Source organism: Orcinus orca, chromosome 7 (genome assembly GCF_937001465.1).
Source record: "Orcinus orca chromosome 7, mOrcOrc1.1, whole genome shotgun sequence".
Classification (NCBI taxonomy): domain Eukaryota; kingdom Metazoa; phylum Chordata; class Mammalia; order Artiodactyla; family Delphinidae; genus Orcinus; species Orcinus orca.
In genome coordinates this window covers 102,003,519-102,019,839 of record NC_064565.1, presented here as the reverse complement: position 1 = coordinate 102,019,839, position 16,321 = coordinate 102,003,519, and the positions used below count along the sequence as shown (strand labels likewise).

At 40.2% G+C, this 16,321-nt stretch overlaps 1 protein-coding gene across 1 annotated transcript in view; it reads left to right on the top strand.

Moving 5' to 3' along the window:
• The first annotated feature begins 1,180 nt into the window (after positions 1–1,180).
• Positions 1,181–16,321, top strand: part of CFAP65 (cilia and flagella associated protein 65) — a 43,041-nt gene continuing 27,900 nt past the window's right edge. The window contains exons 1-4 of the mRNA XM_049712194.1: positions 1,181–1,189; positions 3,044–3,094; positions 3,408–3,626; positions 5,515–5,699. Of these exons, the coding sequence (XP_049568151.1) occupies positions 1,181–1,189; positions 3,044–3,094; positions 3,408–3,626; positions 5,515–5,699 (464 nt within the window). The remainder of the gene's footprint in view (positions 1,190–3,043; positions 3,095–3,407; positions 3,627–5,514; positions 5,700–16,321) is intronic.

The window sequence follows — 16,321 nt, the reverse complement described above, 5'->3', positions numbered from 1 at the left end:
CCACCACCAAGCCTTGCCCCCAGAGTCACTGCTCCCTATTTGGCCTAAGAATGGACAAACAGGTCCCTTTCCCTGTTCCTAAGATCCAGCTGAGTCAGGATGACTATTTCAAAAAGAGCTTAGAGGAAAACAAAAAAGAAATCATTATAGAAACCACAAACAACATAAAAGTGGTAACGTCCAAAGTACAGGTTTCCTATACTGAGAATAACATTAAAACCAGTGAAAAGCTTACTGAGTTCCACATTCCTCGATCCCAAGAAAACTCCAGACCTAACTGTGCTGGCATAACTTAATGGGCCCCCTGGTCTGACCCTTCCCTCTAATACAGCCAGCCTCTGGCCATGTGATCTCCCAGGCCAACTCAGGCAACACTGTCATCTGAGTCTTTCACCTTTCACAGATATACTCCAACTTTCCCAAAATGAGAGTTTGTTTTCTGGGTTTACCCCTAGAGTGTCTAAGTTCTCTCCCCCAACACCCACCTCCATCACTGTCCTGAGTAGTGAAACATCTTTAATTGCCCATGAATGATCTCTGAGATTTTCAGCTTCACCCACCTAAGAAGTCTTCACCAAATGAGACTCTTCCTCCCAAAGGACATACAAACAAATGAACTAATGGGCTTCCAAAAATCCATATTATGTGTAATAATGCCTTCTTCATACATTCACCTTCAGATCCCTTCAAGAGTTAGCTTTGTGCTGGGCAGAAGGAAATGCTAGGAGAAAATGCCTAGAACACATTCTCTTCCACCTGCAAAAGGAATTAATTTGAAAAGCAATATGCAAATAAGAAATAACTACCGGCTGCTTTTAAGTTAACAATTGCAATCACAGAATAAAGTTCCAGTTGAAATTCTGACCCTATGTCACCGAGGGGTATCAGAAAAGAACAGAAACAACTCTCACTGGTGTGACAAGTCCTTGTAGTAGCCTCCTCTGAATTTGGTCTTCAACTAAAGCCAGGATTGCGGGGACGTCACGACAACTGTGCTGCGACTGGTAGAAGACAGTTACTGCTGGCAGGGAAAGTCGGAGAATAAAAAATGGTGGTGAGCGTTAAAGTTGCGCGGAGCTTTCGCCTTCTGTGATCCTTGACTCCTTCGGGTAGCCGTCGTTGCCCTGGGATACCAGGAGACGCCGTGTCCTGCGCGTCCTGTATCTATAGAGACGACAACATGGCGGCGGTGTGAGTTCTGAGCGTCGGTCCAAGTGACCAGGGGGAGCTGCGCAAGTGGCCAGGGAAGGTATCTGTCTTGGGAGACGGTCTCCTTTGGGAAGTCGTAACCAGGGGTCCCCTCGGTGTCCTTCAGAGAGCCCGGAGGGACTGAGACTTGGGCGAGATCAGCCTGGGGATCTCTTAGACGATGGTGGAACAGCTCTAAGTATATTTTATTCCTTCTTTTCACCTCTTTCTTCCTCCCTCTACTCGGCGACCCGCCACTTTTTACACTGGTCATCTTAGGAATTTTTAGGTTGGAAATTAGGCAAATAAAGGAAGCTGATGATATTTTTTTAAGATCCTCAAGATTAGAAAAAGATTTAAAACAACATCTCCCTTGCCCAGTGTCCTCACAATGATTGCAGATGTGTGAATCTTTTGGAAGAGTAGCACGTGTTAGTGTGGAAGTTGTAATTGTTCATTATAGTAACATAGGTTTTTCTAGGGCTTTTTCACTTCTCTATTTCTTTCAAGCTTCACATCAATTTTGTGAAATACAATAACCCTCATTTTACAGGTAAGGAGGCTGAGGCTTGAGGAGATGGAGAAACTTGCCCATCTTAAACGAATCTGAGCAGATGCTTCAACCCAGCTTTTCTTGCTCCAGGACCAGTGCTCACTTCTAAGCCCTAAGACCTGGTCTGGACCAGCTTTCTATCCCACTGTCTCTCATTTTTCCTACAAGTGTTGATTGGAAATTTTTTCAGAGCCTTGAGGCAGGGACTGTCTGTAGAATCCCCTAAGGTAACAGTCATTAATGAGCCGGGGAAGTACTACAAAGCCATCCAATAGCAGAGAAGTAATGGGACCTTCCTCCCTATCTCCCCAGCTTGCATTTCTTTGATTCCATCTGAACAGTTCACTTCACAACCAAAGGTAGGAGCCTTGCCTGTCCTGTCCTGTGCCTAGCACTGGTACATAGCAGGCACTCAGTAAATGCCTTGTGAATGAATGAATGTAAGATAATCCCCTCCAGAGGGTTTGGACATATTGCCAATTAGGAAAAAGTGCATCAACAGAATCTTTTGTTCTGAATGGGTGGTGGGGAGGGGACGGGAGAGTGTCTGATGGAAACGTGGAACTTTCTAAAGGGCGACCATGAAATTGTTTACTAAAGCATAATATGTTGTAAAAGGGAGCTGAAACCCAGACTTGAAAAGAGATAATTTTAGGCCAAATAAAAGACAATTCCATCTAATCATAAATTGTTGTAAGAACTAAAATATATGTGAAGGACTTACAACACTGCTTGGCACATGGTAAGTTCTTAGTAAATGTTCTTAGAAGTTGTTATTATTTTTGAGATTGCTATTCAAAGAGATGGGCTAGGATACTGAGTAGTCTTAAAAATGTATACATGTTCAAAAAAGGATTACATTGATGCTGTCCAATGTAGTAGCCATACCTGGGTATATGTGCTGAAGGAAGCCTGCTAAAGGAAGGGGGATTTGAGAGGGAGCCAGAGCCAGTTTGGGACACTTCTGTGTCCCCTAGAGCAGGGCCAAGCACCCTTTTGAGCATTTGGTGAAAGCTGTGGACACTCTCCCTGGAAAAGAGCACATGCGCAAACCCATGACATTTTGCATATAATTTGTCTATAACGTTTGCATGTATTTGCATATAACTTCCAGCCGCAGTCTATCAGTGGATCCCTCTGTTTTAGAGGTTGATTCATTAATCTTTGGACTGAGTCATTATTTTAGTGAATGCTTCCTTTAAACCTGGACTACATGTCGTGTACTGATAGAGGAAACCCAGAAGCCCAAGAATCCTCCAGTCTCATTTGCTTCTTCTTTGACTCTTATTCCTTTTCCCACAGGAGGCAAGCCACGTTCAGAGGAAACAAGTAGAGAGTAAAAGCCAAGTAAAGGTAATGCATATGCTTCAGTAACACTCACTGGGGGCTTGCTGAGAAATGCCAAGTGTGGCCTTGGAGAGCAGGGCTGCCTGGGCCTCATCCCCAGTTCCCTTTTCCAAATGGCCTTTCCTGAACGGTGAGTCCCTAGGCTCCCAGGCAAAGCCTTGGATCTTGCATTCAGTCTTGTTCCTCATGGTGCTACTTCACACCTGTTGCCAGAGCTAGGAAGCAGACACCCCTGCATGAAAATGATGGCCGTGGTGAGCCTTCTTCATTGACCCCTCTTTTTCATGCCCCTCCTGCCTCCCCTCTGGTCTCTTCCCAGCTCCCAACTGGCAGGAACTCCTGTCTTAGCCAGAGAGCTTCCCTTGGACTTGTGTTCCAGGCACCGGATGCTCATCAGGGCAGCCCTAAGCCTCCTCACGAGGACAGCGGGGACTACACCATGAACGCTGGATCATGCCTGAGTGCCAGCACAGTGGCCTTTCCCACCATCACTGGCAGCAGCGTGGCCATGAGTGCCTACAGCAGCAGCAATGCTAGTGCCTGTGTGAGGACACGTGCGGGGCAGGTGGAGTGGGTGGAGCAGGGCCAAGCAGGGTAGATGGGCAGCAGGGCAGCGGGGGTAGGAATCTGAGACGACCCCACTCTCCTGTCTAAACTCCAGTACTAGGCCCTGCATACACTGAGCCCTATGCTAACTGGAGTGGTGGCAGCTGTGAGCGTGATGGTGGAGCGGGGAGAACGCTGGGGAGATGCGAGTTGGGGGCTGATAGAGTAGCCAGTAGTTCTCTCTTCCTTCACAAAGCTCTTCTGGTCTCGAGCCCTAGGGCTTTGTGTTTGTCAGTGGATGGATGTTGTTTACTTCTCACAGCTCTCGGGGGTCTCTCTCTGTGATAGCGCAGGACCAGGGCAGGGGGTGCTTGTCTAGGGATGTAACTATGGGGTCTCACTGCATTTGTGCAGCATGTGTCTGTATCATTTGTGAATTCTCGTGTCTCCTTAGATGTGATGGTGGTTGCATTTGCCTCTCTGTGGACCGGGGTCATCTCACCCCTCCATCTGTGCCATTCTGGCCCAGTTTGCTCACAGATTCACTCACTGCCCTTCCCCGCTCTGCTCTGAGCTGTCAGGAAATTGGAAGTTGGGAAGAAGGGAGAAGCCAGGCTATTTATCTTCTTCCCTCTCTGCTTTTGACAGTGTCTCCAGCAGCAGCTGCATCTCCCTGTGACTCCAGTCCCCACCAGACAGGCCTCTGGGCTCTGAGAACACCACCACTTCCCCTAACCTATGTGTGGTGGCAGCTTCTTGATGTTGTTAACTTTGGGGTTACTTCACTATCCCCTGGTTGTGCATTAAATTCCTTATTTTAAACACCCGGAGTGGCTTCTGTTTTCCTGGTTGGACCCTAACTGATGCACCAGTTGATATTTATAATAAATGATCCTTGCTCACCCAACTCACCTTTCCTCCACGGGCAGATCAGGCCATCTGACACTCTCTATAAACTGAGATATAGTTCCAAGAAAGAAGGGATTTGCCAGTCCTGTTCACTTTTATAGTCCTGGCACCTAATACAATGTCCATTGCATCATAGGTAGTCAACAAATATCTGTCGAATAGATAAATATATCCTTATGTTATGTAATGACATAAAAACAATACTTGGTCAAAGATAAAGTTAAATGGCAGTGAATTTACTTTCAGAGCGATGACTGGTAGGAAGAGGCACCTGTTTCATCCTTCTGCCATCTTGCCACCCCAGGGATTTTTCCATCTCCCTCCCCCCTCAGATAGATAGGGGCTAGGGATTCACCTATGACAGGATTTTCCATTACAGACGAGAAGCGTTGGCATAGCGAACCTCTAGCATCATTAGGAGAAGTGCTTGGGGTGGTCTCGAAGTCGAGGCACGGGGTGCGGGTTGGTCGCAGGCAAATTGGCTCTTTCTTCTGCTCTACCAGCTAGGTGAGGGGTGGAAGAGGGAATGGTGGTGTATCCCTGTGCTCTGGAGAAGTGCCGGGGATAGACCACTCCAACTAGGAGAGGCTCCTGTAGTGAAGGGGTAGGATGGCAGGCAGAGGAGGAGGAGGCAGCATCTGAACAGGCCGGGATCTGAGGGCACACTGAGGAGCACAACAGGCAAGCTAAGGCTGCTGAGTGTGCCAGGTGGAATGGCCCGTGCGGTGGCCAGGGAAGGCTTCATGGGCAGGGTCTCTGGGAATCTAGTTGGAAAACCATTCCCGTGACCTCAGAAGAGGTAATATCTGACTCGCCTACCCGCCCCTCACCTTCTCTCTCCAGACCATCCCCCAGGAGTGAAGAGTGGTGTGATTCATTACTTTCTGGAGGTGGGGAGATCTTTGCCCATTCTCTGGGTCTTTGAATCCTATCCCACTTGCTTCTCCCCTTTCTCCCTGCCGACCAGACAGCCTGCCAGTTCCATGGATACTCAGAAGTGCTTCCCAAAGAAGCAGGACAAAGTGAAGAAGAGGGTCATCTGGGGCATTGAGGTGGCTGAGGAGCTTCAGTGGAAAGGCTGGGAGTTGGGGAAGGAGATCACCAAGAACCTGGTTCTGAAAAATCTATCCTTGAAAATCCAGAAGATAAAGTACAGGTACCAGTATGAGCGATCAGAGACTAAGCCCCTGAGCCTTCAAGCCCCCAAAGCAGCCACTCTTAAAAAACACACTTTTAAAATGTCATATAAAACCAGAAGAGGATATAAAACATGTACAGCTTGAATAATTGTTGAGAGTATAATTTGAATAATTGTTGAATAATTGTGACCAGATTAAATAATGGAATACTAACAGTGTCTGAAGCTCACCTTCTCCCACTATGTGTCCCCCGCACTGGAACACCTTCCCTACCCATAAAGGTAACCAATACCTTGTCTTTCCTGATAATGATTTTCTTGTTTTTCTCAAAAGGTTTTACCACTTATGTTTGTATCCCTAAATGTTATAGTTTAATTTTTCCTTCTTATGAACTTTATATAAGCGGGATAACATGGTATATTTTGTTACACTTTTTTTTTTTTTTTTTTGCGGTACGCGGGCCTCTCACTGTTGTGGCCTCTCCCGTTGCGGAGCACAGGCTCCGGACGCACAGGCTCAGCGGCCGTGGCTCACGGGCCTAGCCGCTCCGCGGCATGTGGGATCTTCCCGGACCGGGGCACGAACCCGTGTGCCCTGCATCAGCAGGCAGACTCTCAACCACTGCGCCACCAGGGAAGGCCCCGTTACACTTTTATTTTGCTCAGTTATGTTCGTAAGACTCATCCACATGCAGATATAGTTCATCCTTTTTCATTGCAGTATAATAGTCCAATGTATGCTTCTACCTATTCACCCATTCTTCTGTTAAGGGACGTTTGGGTTGTTTCCAGTTTGGGTCTGTATACATCTCCTATTGCACAAGTTCAAGAGTTTTTCTAGGGTAGATACATAGGAGTACAGTTGCTGTGACTTAGAACATGTACATGTTTGCTTTTTGTAGATTTCTGTACATGTTTGCCAAACTCTTTCCCAAAGGACTTGTAATCCATTTATATTCCCATAAGCCACATATGAGCGTTCCCATTCCTCTGTGTCTTTATCAACAATTGATAATGTCAAGATTTAAAATTTTTGCCAATAATGGTAATTTGTTGTGGGTTCAATTTGCATTTCTCTGATTACTAATACAGCTGAGTGTCTTTTCAAATGTTATTGGCCATTTCATTTGTGAAATACATGTTTAAGCCTGTGCCCATTTCTCTAATAGATTATCTTTTTTCATTTTTTAAAAATATTGAAATATAGCTGATTTATAATATTATATTAGTTTCAGACGTGTAGCATGGTGATCCAGTATTTTTTTAGATTATACTCCCTTAAAAGCTATTATAAGATATATGGTTGCCAGGGGATAAGGTGGGGGGAGGGATAAATTGGGATATTGGTATTGACATATACACACTATTATATATAAAATAGATACCTAAGCAGGACCTACTGTATAGCACAGGGAACTCTACTCAATTCTCTGTAATGACCTATATAGGAAAAGAATCTAAAAAAGAGCAGATATATGTGTATGTACAACCGATTCACTTTGCTGTACAGCAGAAACTAACACAACATTGTAAATCAGCTATAATCCAATAAAAATTAAAAGAAAAAAAGACAAAAGACAATCAACAAAGAAGACATACAGATAGCTAACAGCACATGAAAAGATGCTGAAGATCACTAATTATTAGAGAAATGCAAATCAAAACGACAATGAGATAACACCGCGCACCTGTCAGAATGGCTATCATCAGAAAGTCTACAAATAACAAATGTTGGTGAGGACGTGGAGAAAAGGGAACCCTTGTACACTGTTGGTGGGAATGAAAATTGGTCAGTCGTCATGGAAAACAGTGCAGAGGTTCCTCAAAAAACTAAAAAAAACGACCATATGATTCAGCAATTCCACTCCTGGGTATATGTCCAGAAAAAAACAAAAACACTAATTGGAAAAGATAAATGCATCCCAATGTTCATAGCAATAGCCAACCCAAGCATCCATCAACAGACAAATGAGTATATATCAATATATACCACAATGGGATATTACTCAGCCAGATAAAAAGAATGAAATTCTGCCATTTGCAGCAACATGGACGGACCTAGAGAATATAATGCTTAGCAAAATAAGTCAGACAGAGAAAGACAAATACTGTATGATATCACTTATATGTACAATCTAAAAAATAAAACAAATGAATGTATATAGCAAAAGAGAAACAAACTCACAGATATAGAAAACAAACCAGTGGTTACCAGTGGGGAGAGGGAAGTGGGGAGGGGCAAGATAGGGACATGGGATTAAGAAAAACAAACTACTAAGTTTAAAGTAGATAAGCAACAAAGATATATTGCAGAGTACAGGGAATTATAGGCATTATCTTGTAATAACTTTGTTTTAAATTTAAGTTCCCAGTAGGTCCTGCTTAGGTAACTATTTTATATATAGTAGTGTGTATATGTCAATCCCAATCTCCCAGTTTATCCCTACCCCTTCCCTCCATGTTTGTTTTTTGCACCTGTGACTCTATTTCTATTTTGTAAGTAAGTTCATTTGTACCATTTTTTTAGATTCCACATATAAGCGCTATCATATGATATTTGTCTTTTTCTGTCTGACTGACTTCACTCGTATGACAATTTCTAGGTCCATTCATGTTGCTGCAAATGGTGTTATTTCATTCTTTTTTATGGCTGAGTAATATTCCATTGTATATATGTGTACCACATCTTCTTTATCCATTTCTCTGTCAGTGGACATTTAGGTTGCTTCCATGTCCTGGCTATTGTAAATAGTGCTGCAATGAACATTGGGGTGTATGTATCTTTTTGCATTATGGTTTTCTCCAGATATATGCCCAGGAGTGGGATTGCTGGATCATACGGCAGCTCTATTTTTAGTTTTTTAAGGAAACTCCATACTGTTCTCCATAATGGTTGTACCAATTTACATTCCCACCAACAGTATAGGAAGGTTCCCTTTTCTCCACACCCTTCCCAGCATTTATTGTTTGCAGATTTTTTGATAATGGCCATTCTGACTGGTGTGAGGTGATACCTCATTGTAGTTTTGATTTGCATTTCTCTAATAATTAGTGATGTTGAGCATCTTTTCATGTGCCTCTTGTCCATCTGTATGTCTTCTTTGGAGAAATGTCTTTTTATTTATTTTATTTATTTATATTTAAAAAATTTTTTGGTGGTACGTGGGCCTCTCACTTTTGCGGCCTCTCCCGTTGCAGAGCACAGGCTCTGGACGCGCAGGCCCAGTGGCCATGGCCCACGGGCCCAGCCACTCTGCGGCATGTGTGATCCTCCCGGATTGGGGCACAAACCCGCGTCCCCTGCATCGGCAGGCGGACTCTCAACCACTGCGCCACCAGGGAAGTCCGAGAAATGTCTTTTTAGATCTTCTGCCCATTTTTTGATTGGGTGTTTGCTTTTTCAATATTGAGCTGCATGAGCCTTTTGTATATTTGGGAGATTAATCCCTGTCGGTCAGTTCATTTGCAAATATTTTCTCCCATTCTGTGTGTTGTTTTTTTCATTTTGTTTATGGTTTCCTTTGCTGTGCTAGATTGTCTTTTCCTTTTTTTTTTAAATTTAATTTAATTTATTTTTTTATACAGCAGGTTCTTATTAGTCATCAATTTTATACACATCAGTGTATACATGTCAATCCCAATCGCCCAATTCAGCACACCACCATCCCCACCCCACCCCCCGCGGCTTTCCCCCCTTGGTGTCCATACGTTTGTTCTCTACATCTGTGTCTCAACTTCTGCCCTGCATACCGGTTCATCTGTACCATTTTTCTAGGTTCCACATACATGCGTTAATATACGATATTTGTTTTTCTCTTTCTGACTTACTTCACTCTGTATGACAGTCTCTAGATCCATCCACGTCTCAACAAAGGACCCAATTTCGTTCCTTTTTATGGCTGAGTAATATTCCATTGTATATATGTGCCACATCTTCTTTATCCATTCATCTGTTGATGGACACTTAGGTTGCTTCCATGTCCTGGCTATTGTAAATAGAGCTGCAGTGAACATTGTGGTACATGACTCTTTTTGAATTATGGTTTTCTCAGGGTATATGCCCAGTAGTGGGATTGCTGGGTCGTATGGTAGTTCTATTTGTAGTTTTTTAAGGAACCTCCATACTGTTCTCCATAGTGGCTGTATCAATTTACATTCCGACCAACAGTGCAAGAGGGTTCCCTTTTCTCCACACCCTCTCTAGCATTTGTTGTTTGTAGATTTTCTGATGATGCCCATTCTAACTGGTGTGAGGTGATACCTCATTGTACTTTTGATTTGCATTTCTCTAATAATTAGTGATGTTGAGCAGCTTTTCATGTGCTTCTTGGCCATCTGTATGTCTTCTTTGGAGAAATGTCTATTTAGGTCTCCTGCCCATTTTTGGATTGGGTTGTTTGTTTTTTTAATATTGAGCTGCATGAGCTGTTTATATATTTTGCAGATTAATCGTTTGTCTGTTGATTCGTTTGCAAATATTTTCTCCCATTCTGAGGGTTGTCTTTTGGTCTTGTTTATGGTTTCCTTTGCTGTGCAAAAGCTTTGAAGTTTCATTAGCTCCCATTTGTTTATTTTTGTTTTTATTTCCATTACTCTAGGAGGTGGATCAAAAAAGATGTTGCTGTGATTTATGTCAAAGAGTGTTCTTCCTATGTTTTCCTCTAAGAGTTTTATAGTGTCCAGTCTTACATTTAGGTCTCTAATCCATTTTGAGTTTACTTTTGTGTATGGTGTTAGGGAGTATTCTAATTTCATTCTTTTACAGTTTTCCCAGCACCACTTATTGAAGAGGCTGCCTTTTCTCCATTGTATATCCTTACCTCCTTTGTCATAGATTAGTTGACCATAGGTGCGTGGGTTTATCTCTGGGCTTTCTATCTTGTTCCTTTGATCTATGTTTTTGTTTTTGTGCCAGTACCATATTGTCTTGATTACTGTAGCTTTGTAGTATAGTCTGAAGTCAGGGAGTCTAATTCCTCCAGCTCCGGTTTTTTCCCTCAAGACTGCTTTGGCTATTGGGGGTCTTTTGTGTCTCCATACAAATTTTACGATTTTTTGTTCTAGCTCCGTAAAAAAATGCCATTGGTAATTTGATAGGGATTGCATTGAATCTGTAGATTGCTTTGGGTAGTATAGTCATTTTCACAATATTGATTCTTCCAATCCAAGAACATGGTATATCTCTCCATCTGTTGGTATTGTCTTTAATTTCTTTCATCAGTGTCTTATACTTTTCTTCATACAGGTCTTTTGTCTCCCTAGGTAGGTTTATTCCTAGGTATTTTATTCTTTTTTTTGCAGTGATAAATGGGAGTGTTTCCTTAATTTCTCTTTCAGACTTTTCATCATTAGTATATAGGAATGCAAGATATTTCTGTGCATTAATTTTGTATCCTACAACTTTACCAAATTCATTGATTAGCTCTAGTAGTTTTCTGGTGGCATCTTTAGGATTCTTTATGTATAGTATCATGTCAAACAGTGCAAACAGTGTCACTGCAAACAGTGACAGTTTTACTTCTTCTTTTCCATTTTGTATTCATTTTATTTCTTTTTCTTCTCTGATTTCTGTGGCTAGGACTTCCAAGACTATGTTGAGTAATAGTGGTGAGAGTGGACATCCTTGTCTTGTTCCTGATCTTAGAGGAAATGCTTTCAGTTTTTCACCATTGAGAATGATGTTTGCTGTGGGTTTGTCATATATGACCTTTATTATGTTGAGGTAGGTTCCCTCTATGCCCACTTTCTGGAGAGTTTTTTTATCATAAATGGGTGTTGAATTTTGTCAAAAGCTTTTTCTGCATCTATTGAGATGATCATATGTTTTTTCTTCTTCAATTTGTTAATATGGTGTATCACATTGATTGATTTGCATATATTGAAGAATCCTTGCATCCCTGGAATAAATCCCACTTGATCATGGTGTACGATCCTTTTAAAGTGTTGTTGGATTCTGTTTGCTAGTATTTTATTGAGGATTTTTGCATCTATATTCATCAGTGATATTGGTCTGTAATTTTCTTTTTTGGTAGTATCTTTGTCTGGTTTTGGTATCAGGGTGATGGTGACCTCATAGAATGTGTTTGGGAGTGTTCCTTCCTCTGCAATTTTTTGGAAGAGTTTGAGAAGGATGGGTGTTAGCTCTTCTCTAAATGTTTGATAGAATTCACCTGTGAAGGCATCTGGTCCTGGACTTTTGTTTTTTGGAAGATTTTTAATCACAGTTTCAATTTCATTACTTGTGATTGGTCTGTTCATATTTTCTATTTCTTCCTGGTTCAGTCTTGGAAGGTTATACCTTTCTAAGAATTTGTCCATTTCTTCCAGGTTGTCCATTTTATTGGCATAGAGTTGCTGTTGTAGTCTCTTAGGATGCTTTATATTTCTGCGGTGTCTGTTGTAACTTCTCCTTTTTCATTTCTAATTTTATTGATTTGAGTCCTCTCCCTCTTTTTCTTGATGAGTCTGGCTAATGTTTTATCAACTTTGTTTATCTTCTCAAAGAACCAGCTTTTAGTTTTATTGATCTTGGCTATTGTTTTCTTTGTTTCTATTTCATTTATTTCTGCTCTGATCTTTATGATTTCTTTCCTTCTGCTAACTTTGGGTTTTGTTTGTTCTTCTTTCTCTGGTTCCTTTAGGTGTAAGATTAGATTGTTTATTTGAGATTTTTCTTGTTTCTTGAGGTAGGCTTGTATTGCTATAAACTTCCCTCTTAGAACTGCTTTTGCTGCATCCCATAGGTTTTGGATCATCGTGTTTTCATTGTCATTTGTCTCTAGGTATTTTTTGATTTCCTCAGTGATCTCTTGGTTATTTAGTAACATATTGTTTAGCCTCCATGTGTTTGTGTTTTTTACATTTTTTCCCCCTGTAATTGATTTCTAATCTCATAACATTGTGGTCAGAAAAGATACTTGATATGATTTCAATTTTCTTAAATTTACTGAGGCTTGATTTGTGACCCAAGATGTGATTTATCCTGGAGAATGTTCCATGCACACTTGAGAAGAAAGTGTAATCTGCTGTTTTTGGATGGAATGTCCTATAAATATCAGTTAAATCTATCTGGTCTATTGTGTCATTTAAAGCTTCTGTTTCCTTATTTATTTTCATTTTGGATGATCTGTCCATTGGTGTAAGTGAGGTGTTAAAGTCCCCCACTATTATTGTGTTACCGTCGATTTTCTCTTTTATAGCTGTTAGCAGTTGCCTTATGTATTGAGATGCTCCTGTGTTGGGTGCATATATATTTATAATTGTTATATCTTCTTCTTGGATTGATCCCTTGATCATTATGTAGTGTCCTTCCTTGTCTCTTGAAACATACTTTATTTTAAAGTCTATTTTATCTAATATGAGTATTGCTACCCAGCTTTCTTTTGATTTCCATTTGCATGGAATATCTTTTTCCATCCCCTCACTTTCAGTCTGTATGTGTCCCTAGGTCTGAAGTGGGTCTCTTGTAGACAGCATATATATGGGTCTTGTTTTTGTATCCATTCAGCAAGTCTGTGTCTTTTGGTTGGAGCATTTAATCCATTCACATTTAAGGTAATTATCAATATGTATGTTCCTATGACCATTTTCTTAATTGTTTTGGGTTTTTTTTTTTTTTTTAGGTTCTTTTCTTCTCTTGTGTTTCCCACTTAGAGACGTTCCTTTAGCATTTGTTGTAGAGCTGGTTTGGTGGTGCTGAATTCTCTTAGCTTTTGCTTGTCTGTAAAGCTTTTGATTTCTCCGTCGAACCTGGATGAGATCCTTGCCGGCTAGAGTAATCTTGGTTGTAGGTTCTTCCCTTTCATCACTTTAAGTATATCATGCCACTCCCTTCTGGCTTGCAGAGTTTCTGCTGAGAAGTCAGCTGTTAACCTTATGGGAGTTCCCTTATATGATATTTGTCGTTTTTCCCTTGATACTTTCAATACTTCTTCTTTGTCTTTAATTTTTGCCAGTTTGATTACTATGTGTCTCAGAGTGTTTCTCCTTGGGTTTATCCCGTATGGGACTCTCTGCGCTTCCTGGACTTGGGTGGCTATTTCCTTTCCCATGTTAGGAAAGTTTTCGACTATAATCTCTTCAAATATTTTCTTGGGTCCTTTCTCTCTCTCTTCTCCTTCTGGAACTCCTATAATGCAAATGTTGTTGCTTTTAATGTTGTCCCAGAGGTCTCAGGCTGTCTTCATTTCTTTTCATTCTTTTTTCTTTATTCCATTCCGCAGTAGTGAATTCCACCATTCTGTCTTCCAGGTCACTTATCCGTTCTTCTGCCTCAGTTATTCTGCTATTGATTCCTTCTAGTGTAGTTTTCATTTCAGTTATTGTATTGTTCATCTCTGTTTGTTTGTTCTTTAATTCTTGTAGGTCTTTGTTAAACATTTCTTGCATCTTCTTGATCTTTGCCTCCATTCTTTTTCCGAGGTCCCGGATCATCTTCACTATCATTATTCTGAATTCTTTTTCTGGAAGATTGCCTATCTCCACTTCATTTAGTTGTTTTTCTGGGGTTTTATTTTGTTGCTTCATCTGGTACATAGCCCTCTGCCTTTTCATCTTGTCTATCTTTCTGTGAATATGGTTTTTGTTCCACAGGTTGCAGGATTGTAGTTCTTCTTGCTTCTGCTGTCTGCCCTTATAATGTCTTTTTTAAATAGAAATTCTTATTGAGGATACTAATCCTTTGTCAGTTCTGTGTTGTGAATATCTTCCCCCACTTTGTGACTTGTCTTTTACTCTATCATGTCTTTTGAAGAAAAGAAGTTCTTAATTTCAAAGGAATCAAATGTACCCATATTTTTCTTTTATGGTTGAGGCTTTTTTGTTTCTTGTTTAAGAAGTTCTTCTCTACCCTTACCTAGGTCATGAAGATATTCTCTTATAGTGTCTTCTATAGACTTTATAATTTTGCCTTTAATATTTGTCTTTTATCTATATGGAATTGATTTTTGTGAATGTTTCAAGTAGGGATCCAATGACATTTTTTTTCCTCAACCAAATGTCCAATTGTCCCAACACCATTTATTGAAAAGTTCATACCTTCCCTGATGATCTCCCCCACCACTGATGTATATCAAGTGTCCATATATGTATGGATCCATTTCTGAACTCTGTTTTGTTCCCTTGCTCTATTTGTCTTTCCCTGGGCCAATAAATATCATCCTGAATTAATTATTAGAGCTTATAATAAATCTTGAATATCTTGTAGTATAAGTCTTCCAACTTCATTCTTATTCAGGATTGTCTTGGCTATCCTTGGGCCGTTGAACTTTCATATATGTCTCCAAATCAGCTTATCACACACACATAAACTACTGTTTGAGATTTTGATTGGGATTTATTTGAAACTATAGGTTAATTTGGGGAGACTTGATGTCATTACAAACTGAGTCTTTCAGGACAGTTTTTATCTTTCATGACTCATGGTTTATCTTTATATTTCTTTAGGTCTTCTTTCATGTCTCTCAATAAAATATAGATTTTTCTCTGTAGGTGTCTTACACATCTTTAGTTAGATTTATCCCTAAGTGTTTTATATTTTTGATGATGCTGAGTATGATCTCTTTTAAAGTTGTTTCATTTTCTGCTTGTTGCTGGCTTTATAGAAAGTCATTTTTTAAAAATATGGATGTTTTGTCCATAATCTTGTGCCCAGAAACCTTGGTAAGTTCTCTCATTAACTCTAATAATGTATTTGTTAATTCTTTTTTTCCACATACACATTCATATCTTATATGAAAATGGCATTTTTCCTTCCTTTCCAACCCTATCTCCTTTCTTTCTTTGTCTTTCTTTACTGCACTGTTGAAAAGGAAAGTGTTGAACAGAAGCTTTATAGAAGGCATCATTGTTTTGTTCATGATCTCAGCATGAACGATTCCAGTGTTTCACCATTAATTTGGATAGTTCCTGTAGTTTTTTCTTTCTTTTTTTTTTAGACTTTATCAGGTTAAGGAAGTTCCCTTCTATTTCTAGGTTGCTGAGAGTTTTTGTCATAAACATATGTTGAAGTTTAATATTTTTCTTTATTGAGACGATCATTTGACTTTTTCTCTCTTAATTTGTTAGTATGGTGAATTACATTAACTGATTTTTTTAATGTTACACCAACTGTGTATTCCTAGAATAAGCCCAACTTGGTCATGATTGAGTATTCTTTTTATACAGATTGCTAAATTCTTGTTGACAGTATTTTGTTTATGGGTGATATTAGCCTGTAATTTTCCTTTCTTCTCATAACTGTCAGGTTTTGATAACAACGTTATGATGGATTCATAGAATATGGTGGGGAGGGTTTCCTTGTTTTCTGCTGTTGGGAAGAGAAGACAAGGATTATCAGATGCTTGGTACTACTTGCTGGGAAGCCATTTGGCCTGGTGTTTTCTTTGTGGGAAGATTTTTGACTATTTATTCAATTTTTTGGATACTTTTAGAAAGGGTGGCCATAAAATGTATAATTCTTGAGTCAGTTTTGGTCAATTATACATTCCTAGGAATATGTATATTTTATCTGAACTTATTGCTATAGATTTTTTGATAATATTGCCCTCTTATTAATATATTTTTTAAAATAAATTTATTTATTTATGGCTGCATTGGGTCTTCGTTGCTGTGTGTGGGCTTTCTCTAGTTGGGGCAAGCGG